General features: G+C 35.8%; 2 protein-coding genes across 2 annotated transcripts; one reads left to right on the top strand and one right to left on the bottom strand.

The window, feature by feature from the left end:
* Positions 1-1,071: 1,071 nt before the first annotated feature.
* Positions 1,072-3,210, top strand: LOC116115105 (transcription factor SPEECHLESS). Its single transcript, XM_031401256.1, has 3 exons — positions 1,072-1,516; positions 1,594-2,124; positions 2,969-3,210. The coding sequence occupies exons 1-3, from the start codon at positions 1,115-1,117 to the stop codon at positions 3,032-3,034; spliced, it is 999 nt and encodes a 332-aa protein (XP_031257116.1). The 5' UTR covers positions 1,072-1,114; the 3' UTR covers positions 3,035-3,210.
* A 4,312-nt stretch (positions 3,211-7,522) lies between these two features.
* LOC116115101 (probable WRKY transcription factor 30) lies at positions 7,523-9,558 on the bottom strand. The gene is made up of 3 exons (XM_031401248.1): positions 9,005-9,558; positions 8,763-8,891; positions 7,523-8,268 (listed from the first exon to the last, which is right to left on the bottom strand). The coding sequence occupies exons 1-3, from the start codon at positions 9,313-9,315 to the stop codon at positions 7,584-7,586; spliced, it is 1,125 nt and encodes a 374-aa protein (XP_031257108.1). The 5' UTR covers positions 9,316-9,558; the 3' UTR covers positions 7,523-7,583.
* Positions 9,559-16,859: the final 7,301 nt, after the last annotated feature.

The raw sequence follows: 16,859 nt of genomic DNA, 5'->3' as shown, positions 1-16,859 counted from the left end.
GTTTGAGCCTGCGAGCTCCGTTAGGGCGCTTGTGACCTTCTCCCTCCTTGGTTTGGAGCCTGTGTGCTCCCTTTTGGGTGTTTGTTTCCATCCTTTTGTTAAAAAAAATAAGCACATCTGTTTTTGGTCTTCTTTAAACCTTTTCTAAGGGTATACCCTTAGTTTCTATATAGTTTCTCTTCTTTTATGAAATTTATCTTTTTCAAAAAAAAGAAAAAAAAAAGGATAAATGAATTGAACGGACTGTCAATTTTTATTTTTATTTTAAATTCAGAAAATGACAACTCTATATAAATATTTCCGCAATTATATATATTAAATAACAATTAATGATCTGCTATCTCTATGTCTTATATTTTTATGAGATTCGGGTAAATGTCTGTAAACTCAAATAAAAAAGTTATAAATAGAAATGTGTTTCCATTCAGTGATAAACAATTAATGTCTTGCATGCAAACAAAATTGTAGCATCTATGGTTAATTTTAGACATGCCCTAGAAGCAAGTGGCCTGGAACAGCATGCATGTAGTCATTAAATTTCAAGATCTCGACCAAAGGTATTTTTTTTTTTTTTTTTAATTTTAAACAAAAAATTAAAATAAATAAATAAATAAAGCTCAAGAATCCTCCACTACCCCACTACTCTTATTGATTTCGACATTAATTTCCTTTATTCTTCATAACAATCTCCCATCTTACATCTTATATAGCTTACTTCTATCAAGCTGCTGCTGTCCCTCTCTCTATCTATCTCCAAATCGATCAGCAACGGCTATCATTGTTCATTTGAAGTTCTTGGAATTCTGTGCTTCCCTGAGACTGCCCTTATTTTTCGTGAGAAACCCAGCAGCTAACGGCAACAAACTCAAATCTTTTGATTTCATAAGAAAGCCCATCAAAATAAGAGCTGATGGTGATAGTTTAGTCCCTTTCTTATCAGCTCTCCTATTTACTCCTTTTGGTATCCTTTTCTTGATCTTGACAATCACTCCTAATTTTCTTGGATATCTGGGTATTTTTCTACTCTCACTTCACTTCTGTCTCCTAACCGCACTTTCCGGGAAAGAAAAACAATCTTCCTTGTTTCGACAAGAAAAGAAAAGAAAAGGTCAAAATGGTTGATTGTTTGTCTGATTTTTTTGACGAACCTGAGTTGGCCGAGGATGATCTCTTCGCTATTTTTGAGAGTTTAGATAGCGTCACGGACTTCCCTCCAGTTACGCTGTTGGATGAAACTGTTGTAATAAGCTCCTATCAACAAGAAAAGGGCGCAAGATTGGTGTCACAGAAGTCTACTTCTTCAAGTATTCTGCAAGAGTCTGAAACTGAGCTTGAAACTTCACCCAAGAGCAAGAGGCAGAAGATTAATAATGCTGCCACCAATTCCTCTGATGAAGCGCTCCCGGATGGACAACAAAGGATGTCTCACATAACGGTGGAGCGTAACCGGAGAAAGCAAATGAACGAGCACCTCTCAGTGTTGCGATCTCTTATGCCTTGCTTCTATGTCAAAAGAGTAAGTCATCACCTTCTACTTCAAGTTAGGACTGAAGATCTTTTATTTATTTCTTTTCCTATTTTGTTTTGGATTAGGGAGATCAAGCTTCTATAATTGGAGGTGTTGTTGATTACATCAATGAGTTGCAGCAAGTTCTTCAATCACTTGAAGCCAAGAAGCAAAGAAAAGTTTACAGTGAGGTTTTAAGCCCTAGAATAGTTTCAAGTCCAAGACCTTTACCACTTAGCCCTAGAAAACCGCCGCTCAGTCCGAGATTGAACCTACCTATAAGTCCGAGAACTCCACAGCCGGGAAGCCCTTACCGGCCGAGGTTGCAGCAAGGTTACCTATCTCCAACTAAGCCGAGTTCCGTTGAACCATCCCCTTGCTCTTCAAGTACTTCCTCCATTGACAGTATTAATGAGCTCGTTGCCAATTCAAAGTCTGCCATTGCTGATGTGGAGGTGAAGTTTTCTGGCCCAAACGTTCTTTTAAAGACGGTTTCCCCAAGAATTCCTGGCCAGGCTGGGAAAATAATAGCCGCTCTTGAAGACCTCTCCCTGGAGATTCTCAATGTGAACATCAACACTGTTGATGAAACCATGCTTAACTCCTTCACAATCAAGGTAAAACTCTACCTCATTTAATTTGGAACTTTAATAACCATATGAAATTATAATAATAATTATAAGAAAAATGATAATTTCTCATTTAAGAGGGAAAAAAAAAGTTAGCATTAATCATCAATATCTAATTTAATCATAAGTCCTTACTAACAATATAATAACCTAGTTTCTACAAAGGATCATTGAGGCTGTGTACATTTTTTTTTTCTTGAGCAAGGTGCTATAAAATTTTAACCATTTTTCTTTAATTTCTTCAACTTTTTTTTCTTCGACCTGTCTTTTCTGTTGTGACCCATGAAGCTTTTTTCACTTTGTCTGTAGTGCTATTCAGATCTTACAAAATGTTTCTGCTCACTCTCGTCTGCATATTGTCTTTTGAATAAGACATAACAGATGTATATTAATTGCCAACTAAGCTTAAGCTTGCTAGTACATATACACCTCTTGCTTAAATTTTGGGATTTTCTTGGGATAAAAAGTTTGAATAATTTCATCAAAAACTGTGTCACTAATGTCGTAAATTATTTAGACCATGAAAGTAAGCTCCATTTATGAATATAGTGAAATTTAAATGAACAGATATTATTCGCAAGGCTGTAAACTCTAAGCGGAAAAACTGTAGCAAAACTTAAAAGTCCTATATTTCTTTAATAATTTGCAGGAGTAAATTCACACTCAACTAAAATGGAGAATCGTACTATAATGGTACGGACTCTAATGTTTATTGCATGTCACTTAAAGAACATAATGCATTGCTAAAAACTAGGGTTTCTCTAGATTCTTGCCCCCTTCTGTTTCCATTAACAGTTGAAATTTATTGAAGAAGTGTTTGTTTTGTTAATAGATTGGAATTGAATGCCAACTGAGTGCGGAGGAGCTTGCTCAACAAATTCAACAGACATTCTGCTAAGTCTGTCTACTAATGATAGTTTCAGTCTCAGGTCCCAACCCTAACAGGAAGTTTCGAAGAAGATTTGCATAAATAAATGAAATGTGGTAGACATTAACCGGCATTTCTATTGACCAATTTATATAATTAAATTTGTACGTAGATGATTAGAAGTGTCATGACTTGTTTTAGCTAGTGTAACCCTTTGAGCATTCTCAAGCGACTTTAATTAATTAGTATGTATGAGTCTTATTAATTAATGATATATTTCCATTTCCCAAGCTAAATTTAACCTAAATCTTTCAAAATACGAGCAAATGCTAGCTAATAAAAAAAATTATAATATGTGAATGTGCTCTGTACATTTATTTGTTAAATAAGGAGGATGCATGCATGCATGCATGATGATAGAATTAACTAATTTGAGAATCTGAATAGAATATGTGAGTGTTAGAAAAATATGTAAATGATTTATTAAATTCCATCTCCATTTTAATTCAATGAAGTTACCAGCTAAAAACTCACAGTCCCAAGTTTGATTCCTCGTTGGAAGCAAAAATAGTATCTTTGTCCATGATTTACTTGAAGGGCCACGACAATGGGTTGTTGTGAGATAACTTCTCCTGAAGAATAACCGAGGTACGCGTAAACTGACATAGGCACCTCTATAGAGAAAAAAAAAAAAAAATGTTTGCCAGCTAAAATAAGATCTGCATCAAATTAATTATCAATTATATCATTTTCAGTATTCCTACAGAGAGCACTGCCAAGTGCGTCCCAGCCAATAATTTAAATTAATTGCTGCAATAGTAATGACATTATTAACCATTTCAAATTTAGAATCTAAGATGGAATTTTCCTGAAGTCGACATTTTTGTAAGTGTCATCTAACATAATCAAAATTGGAGTGCGACACTACATGCATATACTGTTCTATAATGATTTGCTATATTAGACAATAGACATGTTCATAAATGTTCAGGAATCATGGACCTTTGATGATTTTTTTTAGTAAATTTCCTTTGATATGATCATTTTAAATTTCAGTGTTTCAATATTAGTAGATGGTTTAGTATGAGTGGATAGTGTTCCCCGGTTGTATAATTTTTTGAGCCGTAAGTACTAGCCAATCTTACCATTTGGCAAACCAATTATACAATTTGTGCAGTCTCCCTTGATTAGGCAGAAAATAGACATGACTTATATTGAGACCTCTACATCTCTTGCATATGTATGTCCCATGAGTAATGCTACACCCATAATCTCTCTCATAAATTTCTCTCATAATTCCGACACAGTAATCGCAATTGGTTAGCCACAATTTATCAGGTGGGACCCATATAATCAAAAAGGCTTTAAAATTAGCTAAGTGGCCAGGAGTTCAGACTCCTACTCCAAAAGTTTTTTTTTTTTTTTTTTTTGGGAGGGGATAAACTATAAAGAAAACTAAGGTCATACCCTTAGAAGATGTCGGAGATGGGCTTAGGTGTCTTAACAATACTTGTAGTCTCAAACCAAACAGAAAAGAGAAACAGGCACATATGCCCAACAAGAGCACACATGCTCAAAACAAACAAAGACCAATTAGTTAGACAAGCTGCAGATGACTCTAAGTTGAGGATGACTCAGTCTGTCGTTGCTTGATAAATATAGAGGCATGGCATTTTGGTTAAATTCATTAACAACAAAATTAAAGCTCTTAATGTTACCCTTTATATAAAGTAGTTGCCACAATCATCTTTCTGATTGCCCATCAGTATCGATCTTTTGGCTAAATTTTTATTAATTTATTGTAACTTATAAAGTCATTAACAAGGTAACAAGTCGGAAACACACAAATTTTAGAAAAGAAAAGACAATTTAATATTCAGGATTTTTAGATATAGTTGTCCAGTTCCACCCGAAGTTGAAAAACATCAAATTGTGAGAAGGTCCCTCCCATAAGCTTAGACTGAGATTTTACAGCAGCTAGCTGAAATTTGTATGAATGCCTTGGACCACCTCAGGGCCGGCTCAAGGGGTAGGCAGGCTAGGCACTTGCCTAGGGCCTCCCAAAAATAAGGTAAAAAAGCGCCCAATTTTTTTTTGTAAATTTTATTTTAAATATATTACAAAAATAAAAATAGTGTATAATTTCTTATCTAGATAGGTTTAATGAGCCCAAAAAAAAGCCAAAGACACTCAAATTAATTATAAACTTTTTACATATATTTCCACCCAAAGTTTGATGAAATAACAAGTTTATACCTCTAGTTTTATGTATTCTAATTTACACTCCTAAATTAATATATTGAATTTTTTTTTAGCAATGAAAGGGTAAAATAGTCATTTACATATCTCAAATTACTCACCCCCAATTCAAACCCAAAATTCGACATTCACATAAATTATCTCCATCCCTCTTTCGCCGCCAACCGTTTGGAGTTGATTCTGGTCAATTTCCTCACCAAAATCGACCAAAATCATTACTTTATCATTTCCCAAGTGTTTTCCAAATCTTGATAGCTTTTGATTTGACCAATTTTTTACAAATCTCGCAACCTAACTCTAGCACGTGCGACAGCCATTTCCGACCTTTTCGGCATGTACTTGGTGTTGTTGGCCTTCCCCAACACCACCATCTTCCACCCCTCAGCCCTCTCACCAAAACTCCTATCATACCTCATTTGTTTACTCCGCCAATTGTCGGCCACTGATACCTATTGGGTCGCGACTTCTCGAGCCTTTTCTGGTCAATTCTAGAATTGAAAATCACCAATTTCACTGACCGTCACTTCTTTAGCATCTACTCTTCAAAACCCCTCACCAACCTGGCCCTATTAGCCCGTTGGTCGTTGTCTACCTCTTTTAGTGATTTTACATCTCAAAAGATAAGAAAAATAAATTTGAAATAATTTTTTTAATATATATTTGTATTATTAGAAGGCCTTCAAAGTAACTCTTGTATAGGGTCATAAATATTTATGAGATGGCCTGCCCACCCACTACAAATTGTACAAGACAATTCATTCTCAATTTTCAGATGCTTTAATGAACATTGTAGTTAATAACTCGTTGGTGGCTCTAGAAATAGCCCAAGAGGCAAGCCCATTACTGAATTATTATCTGCCTCCCAAAACTTTGTACTGTATTTAGTAAGCCCATATTTATTAGTTTTAATTAAGCCCAATGGGCATCAATTAGCCCATTTTAGTTTTTCCACTCAGATGGTTTCACTTTCTTCCTATAACATTTGTCTTTCAGGGCTTGATACCAACAATAGAGACCTGGCTTACCAACCTTAACAGAAAAATTCTTGAAAAAAAATTGGATTATTTTCAATTTCTATTCCATGCAATATTAGGGGAAGAACAATTGTTATTGGGGGTACCTTTCTTATATCCCTATCCCTATTCAAACCAATATCTCTATATTAGGGATGGGCACGGGGCGGATCGAGGTCGGGGACCTCATCCCCTGCACCCGAACCCGCCTCCAAGGGCAGGTTTGACGGGGGATCCCTACACCCACCCCATGGGGGAGGAGAGACCCCCACCCCGCTCGGCTTAACGAGGTTTTATTGGGCAAAATTACCCGTGGAGAATAATCCCATAAAAAAAAAAAAAAAAAAAAATTCAAAATGTGACATTACTAAAGAAGAGTATAACTTTTCAATTAAAGTTGAGATATCAATTGATTCAATTTTATATCTCAATATAGTTAATAATGATGTACTTTATTAAAAAGTAAAATCAACATGTCACGCTCATTATTTACATTAAACAAATTATTATATGCAATAATTTTTTAAAATAACATCTTTAATTAAGTATATAGTTTTTAACGAATTTTGAAGTTAAAAGAATCAGAAAATATATATTCACATTTTTGAATTAAGAGAAACAATTTAAGTTGTTGCAATAACATGATTATACAAATTAAGTATGGATTAGGTTGGGAAGGCAACTTTCCAATTATTCACATATTTTTTGGACAAGGTAAATAATTTGACCATAGTAGTGGTTACAAAAAATATGAACTAATTTTACGAGATGATTAGAGTTCTTTGAAAATTTTCAAACAAACACACTTTTACATTGAAAAACTTAATTAGAACTATAGTATTAGTACATTATGTTTTTAAGAACCGGGTGCGGGTGAGGGGTCATTCCCGCTCTCACCCCCGCACCCAGTTATGGGCTTTTTTTTTGGACCCGCACTAGTACTCACCCTTGACTTTTTCATGGAACCCCACCCCATTCGGGGCGGGGTGGGTTAGGTCAAACGCCCATCTCTACTCTAGATTGTATTATGTCATATAATATGTTGAATTGAGTTGATAAAAAAAGAAAAATCGTTCCGTTTATATCTCTATCTAGCTGCGACGTGACAATCTTGAATATTGAGATTCATTACTATATAAATGATAATAAGCAACAATTGATAATACAATTATACATCGCAGAATCAAGACTAAGGAACTGCTCTTTTAGGGGGCAAACAAATAATTTCGAATTTAAGACATGACAAACTTGCTACAGAAATTATCATTAATCAATTACTAACTCAATGTAACTAAGCGAAATTATCTTCATTTTCCGAAGCGTTGGAATGAGGAAAAAAGTGAACTGTCAAACGTGAAGTTTGGATCGAATTCAGCGTTACCAAATGGGAAATCCAGGCTGCCAACAGTTGGAGAATTGGTTGCTGAAGAAGTAGCAGCTGAGACAATTTCATTGAGTTCTGACTGATCAGAACTTCGAAAGTTAAGATTCCCTTGAAAGCTATTCATCCCACTTGAAGAAGCCGAGAAATAATTAGTCCCAGACGTCGCTGGAGATATAAACGAATGTGAAAAGTTTCCTGTGAAATTGTTATTAACCATGGAAGACGAGATCACATGACTTTCAGTGTTTGTATTTGATATAGAAGGTGGAAAATGAAACGAAGCAAGTGACTGCTGGTGAACGTCTAAATCTTCTGTGACAATTGTAAGGCCTTCTCTCAGATTCAAGAGTGCCTCTTGTTGTTGTTGTTGTGGATGAGTAATTTGCAGTGGTTGGTAATTGTGTTGTTGTGGTTCAATATTGCTATTGATGATTGGTTCTTGATTTTCAAGTGGCGCTGAGGAAGAAGCAACCATTTTAGAGGCTTGTGCACAAGTGTGCCTTCCACGATAGGTTATCTCAAAGATTGTGGGATCTTTGTCGGATCTTTGCACTTGTTTTGTGGCCAAGCAGCCTTGGACATTTCGATGAGTGCATCTGTAGTAGCCCCTGTGAGAAAAAAAAAAAAAAAAAAAAAAAAAGAAATTAAATTTCAACCAAACATTGAGAAACATCTTTGTGGCATAAAATTGACCAACGATTTTTGATAGATAATGAGGGAATTAAATAGGGTAATTCACATGATGGCCGAATTTTTCGCCATCAATTTCTATGAACTTGCACCGTCCAATTAATGAAGATGACTTATAATTTGCTGCGCTTTGGGTTCTCACATTCTTGGGTAGTAATGAAAATTAATATGGCCATGCATATTGGTGCAAAACATGGAATCAAGGGCCACAACTTCAACTTAGTAAGATTCCATAACGAGTGAGTTTAAGATTATCTTCTTTGCTTCCTGCTCAGAGACACATAACTCTTTATAGTATTTATGTGCTTGCGTATGCACGTATTTTTTGATTTATATTCGTTTTGAGTAATGTTAAGAGCACTTCATGCTGGCAAAGAAAATAGATGAAAACATTTCTTAATTATATATATACCGTGGATGTTTGGCTCCAAGAATATCTTTCTGCCCATATTTTCTCCAGCTAAAGCCATCATCAAGAGGCCCTTCCAATCCTGCTCCTGGACTAACACGCACCCGTTTTGTCCACCTTGGAAACGTCTTTCTGCAACACACAAATTCAAAAGACAAAAAAGCTCAGAACCACCGTACAAGAAACTTAAAGTATGAACAGTTATAAGAAGTGGATTATGAATAGTTTAATTTACTATATAGTACCTCTTTTTTGAGCCATCCTGCTCCGTCAAATCACGATCCGAGTCCTCACTCCGGGGGCTTCCACTTAGCGGCGGGGACTCGATTCCGAGTCCTGCAGGCTGTGGCTCGCCCACTGATGTACTGCTGCTGAAGTTGAGAATAGAAAGCGCTTTCTCGTATGACGATACAATCTTTTGTACCAATATCTCACGAGTTTCATGGGAGGAATATGGCACATTTAGATTAAATTGAAGTTGCCTTGCCAACTCCCTCCCTTGTGTTAACTCATTTATCAGGTGGTTGTTTTGCTCCCAGTCACCCATATTCTCCATCTATTAAATGGCTCGAAGAATGGACAACAAAACAGTATCTCTAGACACAAAAGGTATAAAATATTGAAGAAGCTATATGATCATACTATAGCTTTAGCTGGGAAGTTTATAAAAGAAACCGTTAATGGCGAAAAGTTGCTGTTAACTTGAAGAAGAAAGAAGGTAGCAGTGAATAAAGAAGCTAAATGTATGAATTGTTGCGGAACATGAGTTGTGGGTTAAATTGAGGTGAGGAAGAATGGAGATGGGTTTGTGATTTATTTAAGGGGATAAGAGTTGCTTTCTGTTTAAATGAAGAAAAGTGAGGGAAAGTTTGACTGAAGAAATTAAAGAAAAGTTGATTTTCTTCGTATAAGACCGGTCTTTGGTCATAGGAACAATCTATAGGTTCAAAGAGTGAACAAAGTCCACTGCTGACCATTTCTCCTTTGCGTACTCCTCTGACGCTCTACACATGCAAATTCCCTCACAATTTCATTTTTACTTTCCCTGTATATAACTTTTACATGAGTTTTAATTTTGTTATTATTATTATGAATTTATGTATAAATCTTAAATTAATTTAATAAATATGAATTTAAAACATTAATCACATAAAGTAATTTTTTTTTTTTAAATACGAAATGATTATCAAGTATAATTGTAAGAATAATCAAGATTATAACTATCTTTGGATAGTCGAGTGGGATTGATAGGGACTCTTGGATATATTATTCAAAAAATCTTGACTTTCAATCTCTTCTCGATTGCTAATAGAGATAACCACTAAAACTCTTATTCTGTCAATAGTTCTAAGGTCTTAAGAGATTAATTAAGATGAACAAAAACTGATTCCGATCATTAAAAAATAATAATAATAATAATAATCAAGATTATATTTAATTAAACCTTTAATTTAAAATAATGATTGGGATCGTACAAAAAAAAGTCAAAGAGGAGGTGGATACTGGATACGAATATGACTATAACATTAGCGAGTGAATTTAGTGATGAAACAGTAATGACGTGTCCATGACACTAATTGTTGAACCCTAGCATACGTTGTTTTCATTTCTGTTGTTTATGCTTTTATTAAAAATATAATTAATCCTATTCAAATAGTAATTAACTAAAGCAGGGTGGATTACACGTGGGCGGACGTGATGTAATTTTTTTTTTTTTTGGGGGGCTTTCAAAAGCATGCATGTTCTGGAATTAATTTATTGAGTTTGCGTGTGAAGGTGGAATGGTGGATAATTTCTTGGTCACTTTCATGCTTGAACATAAGCATAATTAATTAATTTTTTTAAATAAAAATTAGAGAGAATGACTTACACGTGCCCAAGGTTTATCGTAACGATAAGTTGGTACCCAAAATGTTTTGAAATGATAAATAGGTACTTTCCGTCATATTCTGTTAGTGATTTCTGTTTATTAATAGAGAAAAGACTAAAATGACCTTAAAAGTAGAATTTTAGTTTTTTATAAATTTAAAAATTTCTAAAAAACCCCCTAAGTTTACAAATTTAACTAAATACCCCAATATATAAAATTTTTATAAAATAACAAAAACACCCCTGCCACCCGCAGTGCCAGATTCCGGCCACCACCGCCGGAATCTGGTCGAAAAGTTGCGTTACGACATAGACTCGTCGGATCTGTGTCGTAACGCGCCGATCTAGCCTTTTCCGACGAGATCCGTGGCTGATCTGGCCGGAAAAGGCCAAATCTACGGCTAGATGTGGCCGTCGACGCCGCAAAACTCCATCTGCGGCGTCGACGGCAAGATCTAGCAGTAGATCTGGCCTTTTCCAGCCAGATCCGTGGCGGATCTGACCGGAAAAGGCCAGATCGGCACGTTACGCAGTTTTCCGGCCAGATCCCGACGATGGTGGCCGGAATCTGGCACTAGGGGTGGTGGGGGTGTTTTTGTCATTTAACAAAAATTTTATATATGGGGGTGTTTAATTAAATTAGCAAACCTAGGGGGTTTTTTAGAAATTTTTAAATTTATAAAAAACTAAAATTGAAACTTTGAAGGGCATTTTAGTCTTTTCACTATTAATAAACAAAAATCACTAACAGAACATGACAGAAGGTACCTATTTGTCGTTTTAAAACCTTTTAGGTACCAACTTATCGTTACGATAAACCTTGGGTATATTCAAGTCGTTCGGCCTAAAAATTATAGAATAAAATTGGTGAATGATTCATGTAACTCCACACATTTGAGTTGTTTTCTGTGTCTGAATTTGAGCAAACAATTAATTTGTTAAAAGAAATAAATTTCAACTTTACTCATATTTATATAGAAAAATAAAATAATTGATAATACCCATCCATAGGCAGTCAAGTCGGAAGGGCAAACCAAAGAGGTTGTGAATGGTTTCAACCTACAGTTTTAGATTCAATTCTTTGTTTGACACAAAGATATTGGAATAGCTTCCCTTGAACTCCATCTGTCTCTCGCTCTTATTTATGCACTTTCTAAAAATAGTATTACTCATTTATAATTTAGAAATAGTATTATTTGAAGTTTATGAGGAATAAGAATTATGTTTTTGGGTGCATGAATAATTTGTTCAGGTTATTTGTATCATAATTTTTAAATAATAGATAAAATAATTTTTGAGAACTTAAAAAAAAAAAAAAAAAGGTTTAATTAGGGCGATAACATCTCAGGAAACAGGATACAGTATTTTGTTGTATGAAAAGGTTTAGTTACTTAGGACGAATTCAAATTCAATGATTGGACCAATCTGTCTTCCCTCTGAACAGACGTAAAATTGAAGCCCCAAAGCAAAAGGCCAAATAATAAATAGAGTGTTGCGTGGGTGAGGGCAGTAGGGAGCAGAAGAATATACAGTGTGAGAACTCATGAGCCGCCTTTTAATTTCTATCATCCTTTGTCGTATCAATAAATAAATCAATCTTTGTTCAATTACGGCTCGCCCTTTGGCTTTAATCAATGTCTGTCCATCTCCTATCAACAACTATACATATACAACAACTTGACACATATTATATGACTGGATCCAGAAAACGTTTCAAATTTGGGTTGCAACTAATAAAACCTTATTTTTGTGTAATAATCGACCCTCGAAGCAATATCTAATTAAACTTATTATCTTAAAGGATAATACTATAATACTATAGTGCATGCTAGGTTTGTGTCTCAGATAATGTTAATTATAATATATTATTTTTGATGAATAGTAGCATAATGATTGAGATACTTGAATATAAACCTTAGAAATATGTGTTTAGTTGCCAACTTACCCCAAATTGTCAGTTTTGATTTTTCATCTTTATCACCGGCCAAAACCGTAGCATATTATATTATTGGTATTTGTGCTCGCCAAATTCTCAAAAAAAAAAAAAAAAAAACTAATTTATTAAGTGACACTTTCTACCCACATTTATAATCTGAAAGACCCAATACCAAATGTAATGATATATTGTCTAAATTTCTCGTAATCTCAACTATAGGACAAAAGAAACTCGTAAACCACTATCCTTTATAGCCGGATGATAAGAATTTAGTTAGTTACATGAATTATTCAACAGTTTTGTGTTCGAATCCCACAAAATAGGTTACTTATAATTGATAAAATTTGAGGTGGGTTTAACTCCTCACCCACTAAGGCGTTATTGAATAGGAGGATTGCCTCATTTTATAATCCAATAGGTTTGAACGTGTCTAGTTAATGTAAGACTTCAACACTTTTCATCACGGTCAAGCCTATATATTGGATCATGCCTGTTAATAGAGGTAGTTATTAGCTCTAACTTCTCACCCGTTAGTTAAACATTCAGCTCTTTTAAACTTGGACTCTGATACCATGATATAATTTGAGGTAGGCTTGACTCCATATCCAATAAAACTTTATTGGATGAGGAGTCAGACTTATCTCAAATTTTATTAATAATATTTATGACTTATTTAATTAATTAGGTTGATAGAGTATTTAATAGACTTAAAAGATTTTAAAATACGTTCATAATTGAAATCAAATAGCACTATAAAGAAACCATAAATGCAAGTAGATATGTTGGAATGATAACGTGATTAATTTAATAGAACATAAAAAATGGACCAAATCGAATACAATGATTTTGGCACATCCTTTTGAGGGAGAAAGGTAATTTTATTTTAAAAAATAATAATAAAATAAGGGTGAGGAAACATTAAGGCCCCAAAGAAGAAGCTATTAATGTAAGACTAGAAACATTGTATTAAATGGTGGTTGAAGTTGAAAGGGTCTTACTATTAGCCGCAACAAGCAACATGAGTTTACACCTTCGGTTTTTCGTAAGACGTGTGGACTCTATGCATTTCATTCTTTGAATTGAATCCTTCTTTTAATTGAGTCAACGCCTTCATGTTTTTGTCTTCATTTATTTTCGAAACAATTTAGGTTTAAGGTGGGGGTATATACATTAAATTAATATAAAGAATATTTAATATATTGACTGTTTTTTTAATGTAAACAACGATCCAAACTCTTAACAGATCATGTATGCTGTAACTAGCACCAAATTTTTCTTTGAAATCACAGGTTTCTTGATTTTTATGAGATCAAATATTCAGCTTTCTGATTTATAAATGAGGAAATGATAGATTTTGACATCAATGGAGGATGAAAAAAAAATATATATATCTTTTATTTTAAGAGAAAATTGAAAAAATAATTGTTAATATTTGTTTTCAAGAAACTTTATTGATTTTTTTGGATTGTTATATAGGTATTAGGGTTGACAATAAATCAATAATATACGTGGGACCGGGTATCCAAACAAATCCGGCCTTGTCGAGTGAGGAATTCATGGCTAACTCTAACTCTCTTAGGGCCAAGTGTAACGACCCGATTGCTTCCCTTCGGACTCGTTCAGCCTTAGGTGCTAATCTCCCGACGATTGCCCTAAGTCAACCTTGCTTGCTCACGCTCCTAGCCTTGCAAGTAAGAAAACACTCACACAAACTCACAAGAGATGCTAGAAGAGAACTCTTTACTAATTGAGAGAACTTTACAATTCTTGGATGGTTTGGCCAAATAAAAGCCTCCCCCTTTTATAGTAGTTGGAGTATACAATGAACGGTCTAGATCGTCCAAGATCAACGGTGGAGATTAGCTAACTCCCAACTACCACCTACCAACTACTATCTACCAACTACCACATTAATTACAAGATTCTAGCATATACAAGAGTATTCCGGAAGCTTCTAGAATGTCCGGGTGACGCACACCAAGTGTTTGATGAAATGCTTGAGATGCGTCACATTCTCCCCCACCTAATCCGGAGACGTCCTCATCGACTCTTCATGGAATTCTCGGACCTTGTCTTTGAATTGCCACAATGCACTCTCGGGTTCCCAACTAGCTTCACTTTTTGGTAGCCCTTTCCATTTGACAAAGTATTCCCGACTTGGAGGATGGCCCTTTTGTCGAACGACGCAATCGGCTAACACACACTCCACCTCCTTATCATAGAACTTGGTGTTGCCAAACGGTACGCGCTTTGGTTCTCCTCTTTCCGGATCTTCCGTATCTTCATGGTACGGCTTCAAACAACTCACATGGAAGACCGGATGAAGTCTCAACCAAGAAGGTAGCTCAAGCTTGTAAGACACATTACCGACCCTCTTGATTATGGGAAATGGCCCCTCGTATCTTCAGACAAGGGCCTTGTGCAATGATCGGGTGGACTTGTGTTGTGAAGGGAGGATTTTGACAAGTACTAAATCTCCCACATTGTACTCTACATGCCTCCGTTTCTTGTCCGCCCATTTCTTCATTTTCTTAGTTGCTTTGTCGAGATACACCCGTGTGATATCGGCTTGCTCATGCCATGACTTAGCAACTTTGAATGCCGCGGGGCTGCTCCCCTTATAACTTGTACCCAAAGTGTGCGGCGTGAGTGGCTGTTGACCTATTACTATTTCGAACGGGCTTTTGTTAGTGGCTTCACTTCTCTGTAAGTTGTATGAAAACTGGGCTACATTAATCAACTTCGCCCAATCAAGTTGGTTGGCGCTTACAAAGTGCCGTAGATAAATCTCCAGCAAAGCATTCACTCTCTCGGTCTGCCCATCGGTTTGAGGGTGAAAGCTTGTAGAAAAGTGCAATGCCGACCCCATGAGTTTGAATAATTCGGTCCAGAATCTCCCGGTGAATCGACTATCTCGATCACTTATGATAGACTTCGGAAGACCCCATACTTCACAACATGCTTGAAAAAGAGCTTGGCTATGTCTTCCGCTGTACATTCCTTTGGTGCGGGGATGAAGGTAGCATACTTTGATAACCTGTCCACCACAACAATAATAGTAGTAAACCCTTCGGATTTCGATAGGCACACTATGAAATCCATTGAGATGCTTTCCCACGGTCGACTCGGTGTGGGCAATGGTTCTAGTAATCCAGCAGGGCTTCGGTGTTCGACCTTATCTTGTTGACACATAAGACAAGTTCTCATAAATTGTTCCACATCGTCCCGCATTTGTGGCCAATAGTAGGCTACTTCTAATAGTGCTCGGGTGCGCCTTTGTCCGGGATGTCCGGCCCATTTGGTGTCGTGACACTCCTTGATCAAGTTCCTCCACAAATTTCCCCACTTCGGAACGTACACCCTTCTCCCGTTGGTGTACAGGAGGCCATCTTCTACCCAAAAGCGCTTGGTCTTGCCATCTCGAGCTAAGGAGATGAGTTGCTTGGCCAATGCGTCATGATCGAGACCTTCCCTTATAATCTTGAGAAGATCCCCTTGTACCTTGCTTATGGCTGCAAACTCGGCCTTCCGACTCAATGCATCTGCTACTAAATTAGCTTTCCCGGGCTTGTACTCCAACACATAGTTGAACTCGGCCAAGAAATCTTGCCATCTAGCTTGTTTGGGGCTGAGTTTCTTCTAACTTTGGAAATAGCTTGTTGCCACATTGTCCGTCTTCACTAAGAATTTGGACCCAAGTAAATAATGTCGCCAAGTGCGTAGACAATGCACCACGGCTGTCATCTCTTTCTCTTGTACCGTGTATCGCCGCTCCGTATCATTGTAAGGCCCCAAAGAAGAAGCAATTAATGTAAGACTAGAAACATTGTATTAAATGGTGGTTGAAGTTGAAAGGGTCTTACTATTAGCCGCAACAAGCAACATGAGTTTACACCTTCGGTTTTTCGTAAGACGTGTGGACTCTATGCATTTCATTCTTTGAATTGAATCCTTCTTTTAATTGAGTCAACGCCTTCATGTTTTTGTCTTCATTTATTTTCGAAACAATTTAGGTTTAAGGTGGGGGTATATACATTAAATTAATATAAAGAATATTTAATATATTGACTGTTTTTTTAATGTAAACAACGATCCAAACTCTTAACAGATCATGTATGCTGTAACTAGCACCAAATTTTTCTTTGAAATCACAGGTTTCTTGATTTTTATGAGATCAAATATTCAGCTTTCTGATTTATAAATGAGGAAATGATAGATTTTGACATCAATGGAGGATGAAAAAAAAATATATATATCTTTTATTTTAAGAGAAAATTGAAAAAATAATTGTTAAT

This window comes from Pistacia vera, unplaced genomic scaffold (genome assembly GCF_008641045.1).
Source record: "Pistacia vera cultivar Batoury unplaced genomic scaffold, PisVer_v2 Contig730, whole genome shotgun sequence".
NCBI lineage: Eukaryota > Viridiplantae > Streptophyta > Magnoliopsida > Sapindales > Anacardiaceae > Pistacia > Pistacia vera.
This window is presented reverse-complemented; position numbering and strand designations above follow the sequence as displayed.